Source organism: Salvelinus fontinalis, chromosome 26 (genome assembly GCF_029448725.1).
Source record: "Salvelinus fontinalis isolate EN_2023a chromosome 26, ASM2944872v1, whole genome shotgun sequence".
Lineage (NCBI taxonomy): Eukaryota > Metazoa > Chordata > Actinopteri > Salmoniformes > Salmonidae > Salvelinus > Salvelinus fontinalis.
In genome coordinates this window covers 29,412,991-29,435,464 of record NC_074690.1, presented here as the reverse complement: position 1 = coordinate 29,435,464, position 22,474 = coordinate 29,412,991, and the positions used below count along the sequence as shown (strand labels likewise).

The following is a 22,474-nucleotide window of genomic DNA, read 5'->3' as shown; positions in this document are numbered from 1 at the left end:
AGGGGTAACAAGTACACTGTAAACACCAATGCAATGTAGAAACAGAAAATATTTATTAGGCCAAACATTACTGTTGTATACAGTAGCATACAAAAAAAACATAAACATATGTAAACCAAAAGTATACTCTTTAGAATAAAGTAAAGAACACAATTGTGTGTGTGGGGTCCCGGGGGGGGGGGCAGTCCAGGAATTGGTAGGGGGGGGGGGGGGGGGGGGGTAAACTACGCTTCATCTCTTCTCCGGCCTGGGTCTGGCCACAATACTTCGTCCACATCACAAGATACGTTTTCTCTTGCCGAACATCAAGGGAAGTATCTCCTAGCATGGCATATCCAGGTCGCCAGGTCGCAATTGTAAATGAGAACGTGTTCTCAATTTGCCTACCTGGTTAAATAAAGGTGAAATAAATATCCAACCTTGGACAGAGGCAACCTCTATATCCCCACATGCGTCCTCCATTGCCTGGAGAAGCGGCATGCAGGCATAGGGTTGGCGATCATGCACTTTCCAGCGCCAGGCTGAGAATAATTCCTCTATGGGATTTAGAAAAGGTGAATATGGGGGTAGGTACAAAACTACAAATTGTGGATGGGTGGCAAACCAGTTTTGGACCAGAACAGCCTGGTGAAAACTAACATTGTCCCATAAAACCACAAATCTAGCAGGCTCCTGATCTGGATCAGGGACAAGCATTGTGTAAATTGCATCCAGAAAAGTGAGCATATGGCCAGTGTGGCATTGTGATGGAGGACCCCGTTTTGAGTGATGGCAGCACACATAGTTATATTACCCCCACGCTGTCCAGGGACATTGGTAATTGCCCTCTGTCCTATTACATTTCTTCCGCGGCGCCTGGTTTTGGTGAGGTTGAAGCCAACCTCATCCACATAAAGAAATTCATGGCGAATTACATGGGCATCCAGCTCCAATACTCTCTGTAACAGACAAAAGGATATACAGATGAGTAAATATGGTATGTCTGAAGTACTGGAAATAGTGTTGCATACATACCTCTACAAAGTCATGTCGCATATTCTTGACTCTGTCAGAGTTTCTCTCAAATGGCACCTTGTAAAGTTGTTTCATCGTCACTCTGTGCCGTTGGAGGATGCGTTGTGTGGTCGACAGGCTTACAGCATTGATGTTGTTAAATATGGTGTCATTATTCAAGATATGCTCTCTTATCTCTCGAATCCTAATTGCAGTGTTGGCCAAAACCATATTTATAAATCCAGTCTCTTGTACATCTGTAAACAAGCGTCCTCGTCCTCCATGATGTCTTTGCCGTTCCACTCTGTACAGAATTCAAACACAGTATGTGTTCAGCATAGGAACTGTAAACAATGTACAAAAAAATGTAGTACAGCATGATAACCAACCTCATTCATTCAATGCAGTAAATGGATGGCTTAGAGTTACAAATGTTTATGCAATACTATGCTGTCATACGTATTTTACAGTACATTACTGTAATGCTAAAATAGTCATTAGATAGTTGCATACCTGTTCTCATTTCTGAAGGTTCGAATTATGGACGCCACTGTAAATCGACTCAAGTTGGGCTGGACTCTCAGTCCAGCCTCTCTCATGGTCAAACCGTGGTTGATCACATGATCAACAAGTGTTGCCCTAATCTCATCAGAGATGGCTCTCCTTCCTTCTCTTCTTTGCCCTCGTCCTCTTCTTCCTCTTCCTCTTCCTCTCCCTCCTACTCCTCTTGCCCTCTGTCCATTGTTGGCATCCATTGTTCAAAACAGGTAATCTGACCTTTGACCTATTTATAGGCCTATACTACAGTAAAGCAGTGATTGGTTAGTGATCAGTTAAGCTATTAGTGTTTGCACATGTGAGGAGTGTGTGTGTGTGACCTGGTGAATAAGTGTAGCATTTTGATTGGTTGTGTTTGGAAAAGGAAAGTAAGTCACTTCCTGTTAGATTTTTGTGTTTTAGGTAGAGAATGACCTTCAGATGACCTGGCCTCCACAATCGCCCGACCTCAACCCAATTGAGATGGTTTGGGATGAGTTGGACCGCAGAGTGAAGGAAAAGCAGCCAACAAGTGCTCAGCATATGTGGGAACTCCTGTTGGACTGTTGGAAAAGCATTCCAGGTGAAGCTGGTTGAGAGAATGCCAAGAGTGTGCAAAGCTGTCATCAAGGCAAAGGGTGGCTACTTTGAAGAATCGAAAATATATTTTGATTTGTTTAACACTTTTTTGGTTAATACATGATTCCTTATGTGTTATTTCATATTTTTGATGTCTTCACTATTATTCTACAATGTATAAAACTGTAAAAAATAAAGATCAGAACCTCAGACTGGGGCGACGGTTCACCTTCCAACAGGACAACGATTCTAAGCACACATCCAAGACAACGCAGGAGTGGACAGGTCTCTGAATGTCCTTGAGTGGCACAGCCAGAGCCAGGACTTGAACCCTTTCGAACATCTCTGGAGAGACCTATAAATAGCTGTGCAGCAACGCTCCACATCCAACTTGACAGAGCTTGAGAGGATCTGCAGAGAAGAATGGGAGATACTCCCCAAATACAGGTGTGCCAAACTTGTAGAGTCATACCCAAGAAGACTCGAGGCTATAATTGCTGCAAAAGGTGCTTCAACAAAGTACTGAGTAAAGGCTCTGATTACTTATGTAAATGTGATTTTTCATTTTTTTAAATATAAATTTGCAAAAATGCCTAAAAACCTGTTTTTGCTTTGTCATTATGGGGTATTGTGTGTAGATTGATGAGGGAAAAAAAGATTTAATCAATTTTAGAGTAAGGCTGTAACCTAACAAAAAGCAGAAAAAGTCAAGGGTTCTGAATTGTTCCTGAAGGCACTGTACATAGTTTTCATTTCACCTATCTATACCTAACTGTGACACGTGTATCATTTACCTTGACATTTTAACCCCCCCACTCTCTCTCTCTCTCGCTATGTCTCTGTCTCTCGCTTATCCATGGGGGTACTGTATCCATCTTATCCCAGCAGCGGTCACGTCTGGTGAGCTGCACCGCTGTGGGATTTACTTAAGATACTATTTTTCTGATGTTGGTGCTTTAATTGGATATGTCAATGACTGTATGCAAATTGTTTTTTTTTATGTGTGTGTACTGTATTTAGTTTTGGGTGTAAGTATGTGTTAGACTAGAGGGAGAGAAACAGAGAGTGTACATAGTTTTCATTACCCCTATCTATACCTAACTGTGATATGTGTATCATTTACCTTCACATTATAACCCCCCCCCCCCCCCCCCACCCTCCTACTTTCTCATCCATGGGGATTCTGTATTCATCTTATCCCAGCAGCAGTCACGTCTGGTGAGCGTGCAACCCTGTGCCTTCAGAATAAAGTACTCAGTTTAACAGCTCCTCAGCGTGTGAGCACGGCTGTAGACTTTTGATGTCTGTCCTCTGCAGAGGAGTTCACACAGAGCAGTGGAATGCCCAAGGACAAAATCAATCTGCTCTGCACGACACCTGGCATGTAAAAGTCCGTAATCATACCTCTCTCTAGTCTCGTTTGAACCTGATTTTAACATGGGTCCTTTGTCCTGATCTTATCTACATTCTGTTTGTGCCAACATTTCCTGAAATGTGACCACAGATGGTATTTAAATGTGTATGTTATCAATCTGTCCACTGTCTGCATTGTGACCAAATGTCCTGGTCCCTTTCTTTATGCAAAGTATTTCACAGCTATTCTTACAATAATTAAATAAATATTATTTTGTAAGACACATATTGATGTAATCAGTTAATTGTGCCACTTGCCAATGATTTTAGAGGGTGGAATAATTATGATTTAAATGGTATCTCTGTCCAGATCTGTAAGATATCCAGACACAATGCGTGTCTGACTACCTCCAGAGGTGGGCAGAATGATCTGTCTTTTGATTGTCTACACCTGTCTAAAATTGTGGGCAAGATCAGAATGTGGAGAAAATCAGTACAAAGGACGCAAGTTACAACCAGGTATAAACGGGGCTTCTGAAACATCATGTGTATTTGCCTTTTCTTATCGAGATGGGAAGAGTCCTTTTCCCAGAAACCCAGCTGACCTTTATCCTGGCTGTACCTAGTTAACCCTAACTTTTAACGCTTTTGGAAAACACAGCTGCGTTTACACAGACAGACAAATTTTGATATTTTGCACAAGTGTTGGCAAATAGCTGATCTGATTGGGCAAAAGACCAATTAGTGTAAAGATCTAAGAATTGGGTTGACTGTGTAAACACAGCCCACTTGGCAGACAAAATGCTGTTTTTTCTCTTAAATGAAAAGTAACTGCACGGTTTACATTTTTTTAATCATAGGCTGCGTTTACACAGGTTGCCCAATTCTGATCTTTTCCCCAATTATTGGCAAAAGCGCTGATCTGATTGGTTAAAAGACCAATTAGTATGACATATCAGAATTAGGCTGCCTGTGTAAACACAGCCATAGACATACGCATGAATATAGCTTTTCTAGCAGCAGCTAGTTGAATGGCTACCTACACAGGCAGCCCAATTCTGATATTTTTTCAACTAATTGGTCTTTTGACCAATCATATCTGATGTTTTCGTGTCTTTTTCAGAGCTGATCTGATTGGTCAAAAGACCAATTAGTGAAAAAAAAAATCAGGTTTGATCAACTGTCTGTAAACACAGCCATAGTTCTTTGCAATAATTTACCAAAACAACAGCATATGCTAGACTTATTGCTTGTTAGGAACATGCTAACGTTGCATTTCTTCTAGGTGATCTATAGTTGTTCCAGTGTGTTAATGAAAAACTAGTCTATCACTGTCTCTAAATCACCACATGGTTTATGTTACTTCAATGAGTCATTTAGATTATGCTTAAATTGCATTCTGCTTCATTGGAAGACTTGTGTTATTTTTTTAGATTGCCCCAGATGAATGATCATCTCCCACCTGCTTCTCACAGTGATGACTACACACTATTTCATTCTGAAAACACTTAAATCAGTTTATGCAAAAATATGTTTTTTTGTGTATGGATTTATATACAAAAGTATTCGGACACCCCTTCAAATTAGTAGATGCGGGTATTTCAGCCACACCCGTTGCTGACATGTGTATAAAATCGAGTACACACCTATGCAATCTCCATAGGGAAACATTGGCAGTAGAATGGGCGGCAGGTAGCCGAGTGGTTAGAGTGTTGGGCAAGTAATGGAAAGGTTGCTAGATCGAATCCCTGAGCTGACTAGGTAAAAATCTGTTGTTCTGCCCCTGAACAAGGCAGTTAACCCACTGTTCCTAGGCCATCATTGTACATAAGAATTTGTTCTTAACTGACTTTTCTAGTTAAATAAAGGTTAAAAAATGGCCTTACTGAAGAGCTCAGTTGCTTTCAGTATGGAACTGTCATAGGATGCTACCTTTCCAACAAGTCAGTTTGTCAAATTTCTGCCTTGCTAGAGCTGCTCCAGTCAACTGTAAGTGCTGTTATTGTGAAGTGGAAACATCTAGGAGCAACAATGACTCAGTTGCGAAGTGGTAGGCCACACAAGCTCCCAGAACAGGACCACTGCAGCACATAAGAATTGGCTGTCCTCTGTTGCCAACACTCACTACCGAGTTCCAAACTGCCTCTGGAAGCAACGTCAGCACAAGAACTGTTCGTCAGGGGGCTTCATGAAATGGGTTTCCATGGCAGAGCAGCTGCACACAAGCCTAAAATAACCATTCGCAATACCAAGTGTCGGCTGGAGTGGTGTATCTGGCCTGCACAGAGCCCTGACTTTAACCCCATTGAAAAACTTTGCGATGAATTAGAACGCAAACTGCGAGCCAGGCCTAATCGCCCAACTGTCAGTGCCCTACCCCACTAATGCTCTTGTGGATGAATGGAAGCAAGTCCCCGTAGCAATTTTCCTACACAAATATACATATACAGTACCAGTCAAACGTTTGGACACACCTACTCATTACACGGTCATTCAGACATTCGACGACTTGACCCGGAGCCACTCCTGCGTTGTCTTGGCTGTGTGCTAAGGGTCGTTGTCCTGTTGGAAGGTGAACCGTCGCCCCCAGTCTGAGGTCCTGACCGCTCTGGAGCAGGTTTTCATCAAGGATCTCGCTGTACTTTGCTCCATTCATCTTTGCCTTTATCCTGACTAGTCTCCCAGTCCCTGTGGCTGAAAAACATCCACACAGCATGATGCTGCCACCACCATGCTTCACCGTAGGGATGGTGTCAGGTTTCCTCCAGACGTGACGCTTGGCATTCAGTCCAAAAAGTTCAATCTTGGTTTCATCAAACCAGAGAATCTTATTTCTCATGGTCTGGGAGTCTTTAGGTGCCTTTTGGCAAACTCCAAGCGTGTTGTCATGTGCCTTTTACTGAGGAGTGGCTTCTGCCTGGCCACTCTACCATAAAGGCCTGATTGGTGGAGTGAGCAGAGATGGTTGTCCTTCTGGAAGGTTCTCCCATCTCCACAGAGGAACTCTGGAGCTCTGTCAGAGTGACTATCAGGTTCTTGGTCACCTCCCTTACCGAGGCCCTTCTCCTCCGATTGCTCAGTTTGGCCGCGCGGCCAGCTCTAGGAAGAGTCTTGGTGGTTCCAAACTTCTTCCGTTTAAGAATGATGGAGGCCACTGTGTTCTTGGAGACCTTCAATGCTGCAGACATTTTTTGGTACCCATACCCAGATCTGTGCCTCGACACAATCCTGTCTCTGAGCTCTACGGACAATTCCTTCGACCTCAATGCTTTGTTTTTGCTCTGACATGCACTGTAAACTGTGAGACATATAGACCAGTGCCTTTCGAAATCATGTACATCAATTGAATTTACCGCAGGTGGAATCCAATAAAGTTGTAGAAACATGTCAAGGATGATCAATGGAAACAGGATGCACCTGAGCTCAATTGCAAGTCTCATAGCTAAGGGTCTGAATACTTACAGTACCAGTCAAAAGTTAGGTCACACCTACTCATTCAATGGTTTTTATTTTATTTTTATGTTCTACATTGTAGAATAATAGTGAAGACATCAAAACTATGAAATAACACATGGAATCATGTAGTAACCAAAAAAAGTGTTAAACAAATCAAAATGTATTAAATATTTGAGATTCTTCAAAGTAGCCACCCTTTACCTTGATGACAGCTTTGCACACTCTTGGCATTCTCTCAACCAGCTTCATGCAGTAGTCACCTGGAATGCATTTCAATTAACAGGTATGCCTTGTTAAAAGTTAATTTCTTTCCTGAATTTCTTTCCTTATTAATGTGTTTGAGCCAATCAGTTGTGTTGTGACAAGGTAGGGGTGGTTTACAGAAGATAGCCCTATTTCATAAAATACCAAGTTCATATTATGGCAAGAACAGCTCAAATAAGCAGAGAACTGACAGTCCATCATTACTTTAAGACATAAAAGTCAATCAATCCGTTTCTTCAAGTGCAGTCTGAAAAACCATCAGCGCTATGATGAAAGTGGCTCTCATGAGGACTGCCCCAGGAAAGGAAGACCCAGTTACCTATGCTGCAGAGGATAAGTTCATTAGAGTTAACTGCACCTTAGATTGCAGCCCAAATAAATGCTTCATAGAGTTCAAGTAACAGACACATCTCAACATTAACTGTTCAGAGGAAACTGCGTGAATCAGGTCTTCATGGTCGAATTGCTGCAAAGAAACAGCTACTAAAGGACACTAATAATAATAAAAGACTTGCTTATGCCAAGAAACACGAGCAATGGACATTAGACCGTTGAAGTCTGTCCTTTGGCCTGATGAGTCTGAATTTGAGATTTTTAGTTCCAACCGCCGTGTCTTTGTGAGACGCAGAGTAGGTGAATGGATGATCGCCGCATATGTGGTTCATGAAGCATGGAGGAGGTGTGATGGTGTGGGGGTGCTTTGGTGACACTGTCAGTGATTTTTTTTAGAATTCAATGCACACTTAACCAGCATGGCTACCACAGCATTCTGCACCTATACGCCATCTGGTTTGCGCTTAGTGGGACTATCATTTGTTTTTCAACAGGACAATGACCCAACACACCTCCAGGTAAGGGCTATTTGACCAAGAAGGAGAGTGATTGAGTGCTGCATCAGATGACCTGGCCTCCACAATCACCTGACCTCAACCCAAATGAGATGGTTTGGGATGAGTTGGACCGCAGAGTGAAAGAAAAGCAGCCGACAAGACTGTTGGAAAAGCATTCCTAATGAAGCTGGTAGAGAGAATGCCAAGAGTGTGCAAAGCTGTCAAAAAGGCAACGTGTGGCTACTTTGAAGAATCTAAAAAAATATATCTTTTGATTTGTTTAACATTTTTTGGTTAACATTTTGTGTTCTTTCATAGTTTTGATGTCTTCACTATAATTCTACACTGTAAAAAATAGTCAAAATTAAGAAAAACCCTTGAATGAGTAGGTGTGTCCAAACTTTTGACTGGTACTGTATATATACAGTTGAAGTCGGAAATTTACATAGATCTTAGCCAAATACATTTAAACTCAGTTTCACAATTCCTGACATTTAATCCTAGTAAAAATTCCCTGTCAGGTCAGTTAGGATCACCACTTTATTTTAAGAATGTGAAATGTCAGAATAATAGATAAGAGAATTATTTATTTCAGCTTGTATTTCTGTCATCACTTTCCCAGTGGGTCAGAAGTTTACATACACTCAATTAGTATTTGGTAGCATTGCCTTTAAATTGTTTAACTTGGGTCAAACATTTTGGGTAGCCTTCCACAAGCTTCCCACAATAAGTTGGGTGAATTTTGGCCCATTCCTCCTGACAGAGCTGATGTAACTGAGTCAGGTTTGTAGACCTCCTTGATCGCACACGCTTTTCCAGTTCTGCCCACAAATCTTCTACAGGATTGAGGTCAGGGCTTTGTGATGGCCACTCCAATACCTTGACTTTATTGTCCTTAAGCCATTTTGCCTCAACTTTGGAAGTATGCTTGGGGTCATTGTCCATTTGGAAGACCCATTTGCGACCAAGCTTTAACTTCCTAACAGATTTCTTAAGATGTTACTTAAATCTATCCACAGAATTTTCCATCCTCATGATGCCATCTATTTTGTGAAGTGCACCAGTCCCACCTGCAGCAAAGCACCCCGACAACATGATTCTGCCACACCTGTGCTTCACGGTTGGGATGGTGTTCTTCGGCTTGCAAGCGTTGTTGTGGTAATTTCCTGTATTACTAAATGATGAGAGTTATAAACCACACACAAGTCAGAGTTATACTTAAACTTAATCTTTAATTCATATGAGCTTCACCATAGCCCTTTGACTCTCAGATCAATTCAGTGTCTATAAATGAATTCTGAGAGTGCTTACAAAATAATTCTAGTATCTTTTATAGCAAAGATACACCCCTCTCAACTCACATGACGAACCACAGATCTTAGGAACTTCACAAAGGGCCTTTTACTTGAGAGAGGAGTATCCCATAGCCAGATAGCATTAGCTATAAATTATCGTTCAGTTTGGTCTCTAAGACGAGGTTCTGATCTCGTTCTTGGTACTTCATAGTACCAAAACATTACCTCATCCAATGGCATATATCAATTGTCAACTTTAGATAATCCCATCTCAAATACACCCCACCCCTGGACAAGCTCACTGAGGGGAGTGACTTCTAGGTCATATACTATCTCAAGATTAGTGCAACATCAGAGGGGTAATACAATGGTTCCAGACACTGCCATACTCCTCCCCCCAATGGGAAAAGGAGGGAGTGACTGGAGTACAGACATTGTGGAGCCCTTCATATGGTTTAACAGATACATTCACATAAGACGACAATGTTCAAACCTGTTCACATATGAAGACAATGTTTCATTCTGATATTCTGCATATTCCCAGACATGTAAAAGACAAGCCTGACCTCTCCCCTCTCTGGGCCCCAAGTGACTTTTCCCTAGAGAAGAAAGGAAAATGCAACTACCGACAGTATAGTCCAAAAAGAGACATTCTAATGACAAGTATCTCACATAAGCATATTATGAAAGTAAATAAAACATCTTATTTATCTATGTTACCTAACTAATTCTGATTCAGCTACGATAGTGTCCCCCCTTTTTCCTCCAAACACAACGATGGTCATACTGGCCGAACAGTTCCATTTTTGTTTCATCAGACCAGAGGACATTTCTCGAAAAAGTACAATATTTTTCCTTATGTGCAGTTGGAAACCGTAGTCTGGCTTTTTTATGGCGGTTTTGGAGCAGTTGCTTCTTCCTTGCTGAGCGGCCTTTCAGGATATGCCGATATTGTACCTGTTTCCTCCAGCTACTTCACATGGTCCTTTGCTGCTGTTCTGGGATTGATTTGCACTTTTCGCACCAAAGTACCTTCATCTCTAGGAGACAGAACGCGTCTCCTTCCTGAGCGGTAGGATGGCTGCGTGGTCCCATGGTGTTTATACTTGCGTACTATTGTTTGTAAAGATGAACGTGGTACCTTCAAGCATTTGGAAATTGCTCCCAAGGATGAACCAGGCTTGTGGAGGTCTACAATTATTCATCTGAGCTCTTGGCTGATTTCTTTTGATTTTCCCATGATGTCAAGCAAAGAGGCACTGAGTTTGAAGGTAGGCCTTGAAATACATCCACAGGTACACCTCCAATTGACCAAATGATGTCAATTAGCCTATCAGAAGCTTCTAAAGCCATGACATAATTTTCTGGAATTTTCCTAACTGTATAAAGGCACAGTCAACTTAGTGTATGTAAACTTCTGACCAATTGGAATTGTGATACAGTGAATTATAAGTGAAATAATCTGTCTGTAAACAATTGTTGGAAAAATGACTTGTGTCATGCACAAAGTTTTTGTCCTAACCAACTTGCCAAGCCTATAGTTTGCTAACAAGAAATTTGTGGAGTGGTTGAAAAACGAGTTCTAATGACTACAACCTAAATGTATGTAAACTTCCGACTTCAACTGTATGTGGATATTCTCTGAAGTTACATCAATGTTTTTAAAAATCCTACCCTTCTTTTACATTTTGAGATATCCACACATACATAGGGTTGGGTAGGTTACTTTCTAAATGTAATCTGTTACAGTTACTAATTACCTGTCCAAAATTGTAATCAGTAACATAACTTTTGGATTACCCAAACTCAGTAACGTAATCTGATTACATTCCTTTACTTTTAGATTACTTTCCCCTTGAGGCATTAGAAGAAGACAAACATGTATGTTACCAACTGAACGACATCTATTGCAGGATAAATCAACGTTAAAGTTTACATAGCAGGCTAAATATGGATGTTATATTTTACTTTATGGGTTGGTAATGTAGGTTTCTTATAACCCATCACTTTCATATATAAATATACATATACATATAATAAATCAATTAAATTATATATTTTCATCAAAAACCAAAGTTTATCAGAATTCCAGCCACTCCAGTAAATGTCATACCCTTTGATCTTCCAGAATAGGACTTGGAAATATGGAAGTATTGAAAAATAAATGCTGCACTCATGGAATGGCATGCTTTTGGCATTACTGAAATATGCTATTTACATGTGAAAAATGAATGCCATATGCACTTGCTATAGGCCTATTGTTTACCTTTTTGTTGGTCACACTTTGATATCTTTATAAATCCACAGATGAAACAATAACAAAATGGTTGCCCCGCCTCTGTTTTGATAAAAAGTTGAGGGATGGGCCTGGAGAAATGTAACCACTCTCAGATTTATGGATGCAATGACTGACCATCCATGATATAAAAATATTGTTTTAAACATGTTTTGAGGCTATACAAGTGTTTGTTTACATTTACAATGTTTACAAACATTGGAATAAAACAAGCTTATATTTTGGGTTCTCATGGAGTGTGACACTTGAACTAAGCTCATGAGGCACTTCTAAGTTATATTCTTCAAGAATTAATGGATGTATATATATATATATATAATTTAGAAGTCCAAAAATGGATGTAGCAACTACAGATTGCCCCTTTAAGTCTATCAAAAGTGTTTGAGTTTGAGCATGTGTCCATTAGGTCTATGATTTTTTTTAATCAAGCCATCAAGCCCCACTTTTGCTCCATAGGCTGGGATCCACATTATGCAGCTGTTGCAATAACGCATTTTTCACTGATTTCAAAAACAATGATTGATAGGCAGCTTAAACTTTTCGAGTTCAACCATTATTTGGTTCAAATACGCATTTAGATTTGTGAACAGCCATCTACAACAACCACAATATGTAAGGCGCAAATAGCTAATTTAGAGAGCAGCAGTGTGATTCACATCAATGCGTTATGTAGATATCAATAATAAGTGATATCCGTATCGCCGTAGACTACACCCCTGCTGTCATCCTTACCTCCAAGCGTTTATTCAAATTGGATAATCTTTGGATGCCAACAGCACTCGCACCATTGGAAGACTTAGCTTGGACTGTAGCCTACAAAAGCCTTTTCCTGCGATCCGTCAAACACATTTGGTCTGTCATCATAGTGGTCTCTTGACTTGTGGTCAGACTCGCTCAGCCTTTTTTCAATGCTGATTTGAATGTCATTGAGAAAACAGAGAAGTGTCAAAGATTTTTTTCCAGCAAACATCCTTTCTGAATTTAAAAGTAATCCTCGAAGTAATCATCTAGTTTTTCAAAAGTATCTGTAATCTGATTACAATATTTTAGCTGGTAACATAACAGATTACAGTTACCGTTTTTTTTTAATGCCTTACATGTAACAGATTACATGTAATCCGTTACTCCCCAACCATGCATGTACATTATACAAAATTAACATCTACATTGACAATTAGCATTATTATTGGAAGACAGTTTTCATTCATTATTCAGTTGTCTATGTGTGGATAGGTCTATGATAGAGGGATGGTGCTTTTCCTTGGGAGTGTGTTAGTTTTATTGTTGTGCTCCGTTAACTTCCTGCTGACAGTTAGGAAAATCTCCCTCTAATGGTTCACAGAGGCAGTGTGTAAATAATGAATAAGGGCATCTGTTCAAAGCTGTTATTTAATCTTATCCTCATCCTGATTAACTCAATAGTATAGCTATTCCCTCCGCAAGGCAATCAAACAAGCTAAGTGCCAGTATAGAGACAAAGTAGAGTCGCAATTCAACAGCTCAGACACAAGAGCTATGTGGCAGGGTCTACAGTCAATCACGGATTACAAAAAGAAAACCAGCCCCGTCGCGGACCAAGATGTCTTGCTCCCAGACAGACTAAATAACTTTTTTGCTCGCTTTGAGGACAACACAGTGCCACTGACACGGCCCGCTACCAAAACCTGCGGGCTCTCCTTCACTGCAGCCGAGGTGAGTAAAACATTTAAACGTGTTAACCCTCGCAAGGCTGCAGGCCCAGACGGCATTCCCAGCCGCGTCCTCAGAGCATGCGCAGACCAGCTGTCTGGTGTGTTTAAGGACATATTCAACCCCAGTCTGCTGTTCCCACGTGCTTCAAGAGGGCCACCATTGCTCCTGTTCCCAAGAAAGCTAAGGTAACTGAGCTAAACGACTACCGCCCCGTTGCACTTACTTCCGTCATCATGAAGTGCTTTGAGAGACTAGTCAAGGACCATATCACCTCCACCCTACCTGACACCCTAGACCCACTCCAATTTGCTTACCGACCCAATAGGTCCACAGACTACGAAATCGCAACCACACTGCACACTGCCCTAACCCATCTGGACAAGAGGAATACCTATGTGAGAATGCTGTTCATCGACTACAGCTCAGCATTTAACACCATAGTACCCTCCAAACTCGTCATCAAGCTCGAGACCCTGGGTCTTGACCCCGCCCTGTGCAACTGGGTCCTGGACTTCCTGACGGGCCGCCCCCAGGTGGTGAGGGTAGGTAACAACATCTCCACCCCGCTGATCCTCAACACTGGAGCCCCACAAGGGTGCATTCTGAGCCCTCTCCTGTACTCCCTGTTCACCCACGACTGCGTGGCCATGCACGCCTCCAACTCAATCATCAAGTTTGCGGAAGACACTACAGTGGTAGGCTTGATTACCAACAATGACGCGACGGCCTACAGGGAGGAGGTGAGGGCCCTCGGAGTGTGGTGTCAGGAAAAAAAACCTCACACTCAACATCAACAAAACAAAGGAGATGATTGTGGACTTCAGGAAACAGCAGAGGGAGCACCCCCCTATCCACATCGACGGGACAGTAGTGGAGAAGGTGGAAAGTTTTAAGTTCCTCGGTGTACACATCACGGACAAACTGAATTGGTCCACCCACACAGACAGCGTTGTGAAGAAGACGCAGCAGCGCCTCTTCAACCTCAGGAGGGTGAAGAAATTTGGCTTGTCACCAAAAGCACTCACAAACTTTTACAGATGCAAAATTGAGAGCATCCTGTCGGGCTGTATCACCGCCTGGTACGGCAACTGCTCCGCCCACAACCGTAAGGCTCTCCAGAGGGTAGTGAGGTCTGCACAACGCATCACCGGGGGCAAACTACCTGCCCTCCAGGACACCTACACCACCCGATGTCACAGGAAGGCCATAAAGATCATCAAGGACAACAACCACCCGAGCCACTGCCTGTTCACCCCGCTATCATCCAGAAGGCGAGGTCAGTACAGGTGCATCAAAGCAAGGACCGAGAGACTGAAAAACAGCTTCTATCTCAAGGCCATCAGACTGTTAAACAGCCACCACTAACATTTAGTGGCCGCTGCCAACATACTGACTCAACTCCAGCCACTTTAATAATGGGAATTGATGGAAATTATGTAAAAATGTATCACTAGCCACTTTTGAACAATGCCACTTAATATAATGTTTACATACCCTACATTACTCATCTCATATGTATATGTATATACTGTACTCTATATCATCTTCTGCATCTTGCCATCTTTATGTAATACATGTATCACTAGCCACTTTAAATTATGCCACTTTATGTTTATATACTCTACATTACTCATCTCATATGTATATACTGTACTCTATACCATCTACTGCATCTTGCCTATGCCGTTCTGTACCATCCCACATTCATATATCTTTATGTACATATTCTTCATCCCTTTACACTTGTGTTTATAAGGTAGTAGTTGTGGAATTGTTAGGTTAGATGACTTGTTGGTTATTACTGCATTGTCGGAACTAGAAGCACAAGCATTTCGTTACACTCGCATTAACATCTGCTAACCATGTGTATGTGACAAATACAATTTGATTTGAATAGGCAGGCATGAGCTCTTCACATTGTTGTTCGTCAAGAGTAGTCTTTGGCAAAGGTTGTCTGAATTCATAATAAAAGTGGTATTGTAGAATGATCTATTGCACTCCTCCTTTTGGGGTGGTAAAATGTCAATTTCTTTGCCATTATGATATTCATATTCTTCATTAGATCTTATTGAATGAATCCCAAGCCCATTTTCTCATGGCAACCTTGACATGAAGGTTGAATGGGCAAAACATTTCCATATTAACCCACTAAGGACAGATTTAATCTTCATCCTGATTGTATAACAAGATATCTGTCTACATCTGCATGTGTAGGCATCCAGCTCAAAGTAATCTCATACTTCAGTGAAGCTGTCAGTGGCTGAGCATGCATGGCGTTCCACTGTATTATCTGAAACTGTGCTGCATAAGAACCCCTCTAATGTGAAGAAGATACATGCTGCACTGGATGAGTAGTCTTCTGGGGATAGTGATGGCAGATGGCATTCAAAATAAAGTATCAATGTGACAAATTATTCTGCAGGGCCAAGAACCCACTGCAAGTACTGTGATTACAATGTGACTGTGCATCCTATGGGTTGTCTGATGGCAAATAAAACATACAATGATACATCTACTATAAAAATAAATATGAAAAAAGAAAATATGCTATTTTATTACATTTAGGATCATTTAGACTTGTCATTTCATTTTTTTAAATTATAAAATCATCTTATTTTATTATTTTACATATTTGACATGTTATGAAAATTCCATAAAATCCTTGAACGTTTACAAAATTCTGGTTGTTTACTGGTAAACTTATAAAGTTACCAGTAATGTACCCTCCCTTTGCAACCCTAGTCATAGCGCATTAAGATAGCAGGCCACTTTGGTCTGATGGTTGGGGCAGCTGGCAGGGCTGAGGTTACTTTGCAGTCACCTGAGAGATACAGGATTCAGAGACACATGTTGAGAAGAGGAGGGAGCAGCTGGCAAAGAAGGTGTGGGATTAGGTTTCAACACCACTTTAACTGGAGGACAGTTCCTGGGGTGTAATCATTAGTCCAAACAGTTGCTACCAGAAAATTAGTTTCTATTGGACAAATTCAGGTAGGTCCCTCCCTTTTCATTCCGAGGTCTGCACAACGCATCACCGGGGGGGCAAACTACCTGCCCTCCAGGACACCTACACCACCCGATGTCACGGGAAGGCCATAAAGATCATCAAGGACAACAACCACCCGAGCCACTGCCTGTTCACCCCGCTATCATCCAGAAGGCAAGGTCAGTACAGGTGCATCAAAGCAGGGACCGAGAGACTGAAAAACAGCTTCTATCTCAAGGCCATCAGACTGTTAAACAGCCACCACTAACATTTAGTGGCCGCTGCCAACATACTGACTCAACTCCAGCCACTTTAATAATGGGAATTGATGGAAATGTATGTAAAAATGTATCACTAGCCACTATAAACAATGCCACTTAATATAATGTTTACATACCCTACATTACTCATCTCATATGTATATGTATATACTGTACTCTATATCATCTACTGCATCTTGCCATCTTTATGTAATACATGTATCACTAGCCACTTTAAACTATGCCACTTTATGTTTACATACCCTACATTATTCATCTCATATGTATATACTGTACTCTATACCATCTACTGCATCTTGCCTATGCCGTTCTGTACCATCACTCATTCATATATCTTTATGTACATATTCTTTATCCCTTTACACTTGTGTGTATAAGGTAGTAGTTGTGGAATTGTTAGGTTAGATTACTCGTTGATTATTACTGCATTGACGGTACTAGAAGCACAAGCGTTTCGCTACACTCGCATTAACATCTGCTAACCATGTGTATGTGACAAATAAAACACTTGATTTGATTTGTTTGTTTCTGTTTAAGAAACCTATTGCAACAGAATCGGTGTAATGAATACGCCCCTGATCTCTGAGATGTACAGAGAGACTGGTTTTGTACCATTTTACATATCTATTGTGTAATAAGTTCATAGAGTAACATTTCCAAATGAAAACATTCTGTATAACGATGATTAAGAACAGACAGACTATGTTATCTGTGAATGCAGTTTATTAACAGTCATAAACACCCCTCCTTTAACTGCATTGAAGATGTGCAATAAATCAGAGTACAGCCTTTCAAAAGGGGGGGGGGGGGGGGGGGAGACATACCAAAACAAGTATTCTACCATAGGTAGCATTTCATGACATGAAAAGTAACAAGGTGAAGCATTTTTTCCTTATACTTACAGTGACAGGCAAACAGTCAAGTTTAGGCTGCACAAATAAGCCATTATCTCGATATATGGTTATACACAGTCGATGACGATTAGTTCTCCCAAATTACAGCATCAGATGTGTTGAACTTACATTTTCTTTCTCCATATACTCAATATAATTAACATGCAATGAGAAACCATCACAGAGGCAAAAGAAAAACAACTTTACTAAAGACTGAGGAGAGAACTTTCAGGTATCAAAATCATACTAGCTAGTAGCTACAGTACAAACAAACTGGTTTAATGTAAGACAACAAACCACATAGGACAATGCAGAAATGTTGAGTGTAGTAATGATTAGAAGTATTTGTGCTTTATATAACAAAACACTTGGTCCATCAAAACACAATTAATATAAATAATCCAATGCACATTTTTTAAGTAGATTTGATTAAGGTTCAGCTTCAATCCTTTGCTTTGAGGTTGGGAGTATAACTGTATGCTCTATATATATATATATGTCAGTTGCTGGCATTGGCTGTTGAACAGATCACTAGATAGGGAGACATTGTACTGTGTTACATGTACTGAAATCAAATTCACAAAAAGTATTTGTAACAGCCAAGTAAAAGGGTAAAAAATGTTTTAAATGAGGACTAAGTCAATATATCACTGATCAAAAATGTGCAAGAAAGTCCAACTGAGTTTCATTTAACCCCTTCAGTAGTGCTTTTCCTGCAAGTAATCTTTCATCTTGTTTGGCAAAGGCAACTTCTGGATAAGGTCGATCCGTGTGTACTGACGGATGACAAACCGACAGAGGTACTGCATGGAGCGCACCTGCATAAACCTTGAGATAGGGTTTGTCAGTCTGACAGGATACATTGCAGTCCCTGGTGTGCGAGATCGTGAATAGCAGAAGGCTCCACTCTCAGAATCTATGATTGAACATTCTATGAGTTCCACTATTGATATGTGACCCTCCACATCTGGCTGTTCGTAGAAACTGAAACTGCCATTGGAGTGTTCAATCCTGGTGTGGAGGGTCTTACCCTGTGAACGAAAGCTCAAGCTCAAAAGATAACGATCGTCTGAGCTGTCTCGCACCAAGAATGACCCATCTGGCAGGCTGGCAAGTTTTTCCTCAGCTTCCCAACGCGTTATAGGACCCCAGTACCAACCCTGCTTGGCCAGTTTCTTTAGCTCTACTGTAAGGCTGGTTACAATCATGGGCCCGCTGTGCTGAACAGCATCATAAACCCTGCCAACGCCCGGGGCTGAATTGGGGTCAAAGTTGAGATGATGCAAAACTCTCTCTGCACCATGTGAGTGAGAAGAACCACCATATACTAGGAAACTCCTTCGGATGTGACTACCAGGTGGCAGAGATAGCAAGGGGGAGAGAGGAGGTTCTATTCCAGAGTCTTGAATCAAGGCACATTCAGCATCTGAGAGCAGTCGATTCACCGATGGGTCCATGAATATATCTGGTGACATCAGCTTCTCCTGGTCAATGGGCTCTTCATCTGCAAAAGGAGAGAATCGCTCAGGCTGAGGCACCTCATCCATTGGAAAGGGACTATCCAAACCTTCTGCAGGGTCAAGTTCATCATCTAAAGGCATTGCATAGTGAATATAGTCCTGAGATGCTATTCCAATGATGGCAGGTACATTTTCATGGTCAATACCTAGATGCAAATCACCATTCTGAGGCTCAGTGTTTTCAGCTGAATCCTGAAAAGGACTATCCCTCTGGGGGTCTGGGAATTCTTTCAGAATGCCATTCAGAGATGGGCTTGGGTCTGATGAGTGTATCATAGCTTTCACTTTCCCATCCCTCCTAATGCATGCTTCCTCAGAATTTGCTGCCCTGAGGGCCCATGGCGTGGGGCTATAATGGTGACTATTAGATCTTAGATGGTGTTGTGATTTGACATCATTAAAGAATATGGGTGCCGAGGAGCATGAGAATGTGTCATCTTCACTGGTCACCGATGTGGAACTTTCCTTTATTTTATTTTTCTGCTTCGCCGAAAGCCTTCTTTTCAGTGATCCCATAAGACTCTCACCCTTGGAGCGGTTCTTAGGGCCTTTCTCCTCCTCATGACCAAAGTCGTTACGAACAAGTTCTTTGTTGTAACATTTTCCAAACACTGAATCTGTTGAGATGTCGGTAGCTGATTTAGGCTGTGGTACAATATCCTTTCCCTCCTCTCTGCTTTTTAGGTTGAATGACTTTCGTATCGTTTTCAGACAAATTTTCTTCATTGTGGAAGTCCCTCAGACGTGGGGAGGCTCATGGATGTATGGATGGCCACATAGGTTGTCCTCCAAAAGCTGTCATCTCTGAAAAAGATCAAACATATATTTTTCCATTCATTTATTCCACATCGAGGCAATACAAAGACTACAACATAGCCTTGCAGTAGTTGCAATAACGTCGTTTTTAGTCAATCATGACTACCTTTCTACAGTATGTTTTTCAACTGCTGTCGATTGGTGAAGAAGCCTGATAGATACAGCCTGCTGCTAGTAAAAGCAAAGATACCGATAACTTCCCCTTTCATCTGTAGTAAAAGTAATTGAAGGCTAACGTTAGCTTGCTAGTCAGCTGGTGGTCCAGCCAAGAAACAAAGAGATCTAGCTAAGTTAGCTAGTTACCTTCTTTAATCCGATTCACTTTTGATATTACCCGTCATCCTCTTTTAAAAACGGTTTCCCTGTGAAACTGCCAAGACCGATGCATTTTGAGACAAAGTACTATAGCTACTGTTAGCTGCTAGGCACGCAAGTTAACTAACGTTACTGTAGCAAACTAACTGGATGTAGAGACCCCACACGAGAGAAACGAAAAACAATACAAACTATGTCAAACTGGTTAGTTATCTACTTAAATATATTTATATTGTTGGTATATCCATTGCAGAAATGCTGTAGCAAGTTGAACTTGTAACTAGATACTCAATCAACTAGCTAGAACTTTTCAGTCTCCCTTCCTGTCGTTGTCCTTTGTTTACATGACGCTTGCATTGTGGGAAAATAGGTACTTCTTCTTCGATGGGGTCAGAGTTTCTAAACCCAGAGATGCAACATCGCGAGACTACCGGGAACGCTTGCGAAGCAGACCAGTCCGGGGGTTGAGGAAAATAATTGTATAACTAAGATAAACCACAGCCTGTTCTTTCCAATGAATGGGATCAAATTAGTCATAGTGGGCAGAACAAGCAAAGAGGTGTGCAGAGCCAAATACGAGCTCGCGAGATCCTATTGGCGCGTTCTAGAAAATATATACATATTTCTCAATTCGTCTATGCGACAAAGGGTAAAGTATACAAAACTGTGTCCACTCTATTCGAAACAGATTGTAGTTTTGGGAACAGGAAACTGTATTGAGATCAAATTTGTCATTAATGAGAAAATGTGCAGAACGTTGGCCAAAATCCATATTGTTCATCTTCTCCCACTGCCAGTGTTGTGCCTAAATGCTCCCCCCTGCCAGAATCCTCCCTTCGCGTGAACGCGCACGCACTCAAATCTTCATTGCTGCGACTTGCTTGTTAGTTGGGATATCTTATCACGTTAGGCTGCGTTTCATTTGATTATTATGTCGGCTTGATCGCGGGGGGGGCACTAGTAATATCTTTGTTTTCGGTTTGGCTAATTGTTTCAGGTTTATTAGTCTATAAATAAATCTCTATGCCAAAATTCGCCGTTTTCTTGCCTGCCGAACCCCCCCTTCTATCTTGGGACTGCAAGGCCTAGCACGCTTCAGAATCATTTTGGTGACCTATCATGGCCTCTGATGAGTGCCACATGAAATATTAGACTCTAGGCACGAAAGGAAGTGGTTATTTCAGCATTAATAATTTTCAGAGCCCTCTACTGTTCTCTCTACCCATCCCTCAATCCCCTATCCCATTGTGCTTTTACCTCTTATGGCTTTTCCTAAAAAAAGTACACTTTTTCTGTTTTAGTTTTTAAGAATGTAGGTACAGGAGTAATAATAAAGTAATAATAAAATAATTATTATGATAAATTAAAAAAGTTGTACTCTGGGCGAAAAAGAAAGTTCAAATATATAAGTCAACATGACTGCATATCCATAATCACAGTAAACTGTTATAATAATAGAAAAAAAAAGAATAAATGTATAATAATATAATAAACAAAACTATAACTGAGTGTGCCTATATGAAGAATCCCTTCCCCAACAGGTCCCTTCGCCCTCAATAGGACACCCCCAGCACCTTCACCATCCCTATCAACCTCCCCCACCCCTCAACCACAAAACACAATAATGATAATAATAGAAAATAAAAATATATATACCAAGATATATATACACACACACACACATATGTACAGTACATATACATAAACATATTTACAGGACACTGAACTTATCTCTTTTCCTACATCAGATATGCAGGTGACATTTCCACCTGGATGACAGCACATAATCAGCAAGACGGAGATGCTCTTCATCTGAGGGAATGCCTGCCCATTCTCAGATGTTAGATAATCCGAGATGATCACATGTCATTTACATTCCAGCCCTTGTCAGCTCCAGATTTGACTACTTCAACACATTCTGCTGGAATCCCTACATTCTCAGATTAACCTCTGTTAGGAATCTCTATATTGTAATCAATAAAGTGTTTCAAAATGCTGTACTTTTATTAACATATATGTTCAGATCATTCCTGAGAGAGAAGGGGTGTAATATCTCCAGATGAGCGTATGGTACCCTTCCTCATCCATGCCAACAAGATGTTACTTCTTGTGGGGTTTTTGCCTTGAAAGTAAGTATGAGAGTATAAGAAATGTACAATTAACCTGCTGAAAGTATACTGACTTAAAGGCAAAACAGAACTGCCAAATTATATTATAGCTGTGTCGTATACTTGCGAATTAGAATCTTATGTGTAACATAATTTTGTTGGGGAAAACTGAAATGCCCATCAAATTTTTTCCCCAGTTTGCTGAATGTGTTCTGAAGGAGGAGTCGATTGTCTTTTCAAATATGGACAAAGATGTTAAC

At 41.0% G+C, this 22,474-nt stretch overlaps 1 protein-coding gene across 1 annotated transcript; it reads right to left on the bottom strand.

Moving 5' to 3' along the window:
- Window positions 1-17,267: 17,267 nt before the first annotated feature.
- LOC129824070 (suppressor of cytokine signaling 6-like) lies at window positions 17,268-20,517 on the bottom strand. The gene is made up of 2 exons (XM_055883369.1): window positions 20,095-20,517; window positions 17,268-19,779 (listed from the first exon to the last, which is right to left on the bottom strand). The coding sequence occupies exon 2, from the start codon at window positions 19,699-19,701 to the stop codon at window positions 18,154-18,156; it is 1,548 nt and encodes a 515-aa protein (XP_055739344.1). The 5' UTR covers window positions 19,702-19,779; window positions 20,095-20,517; the 3' UTR covers window positions 17,268-18,153.
- Window positions 20,518-22,474: the final 1,957 nt, after the last annotated feature.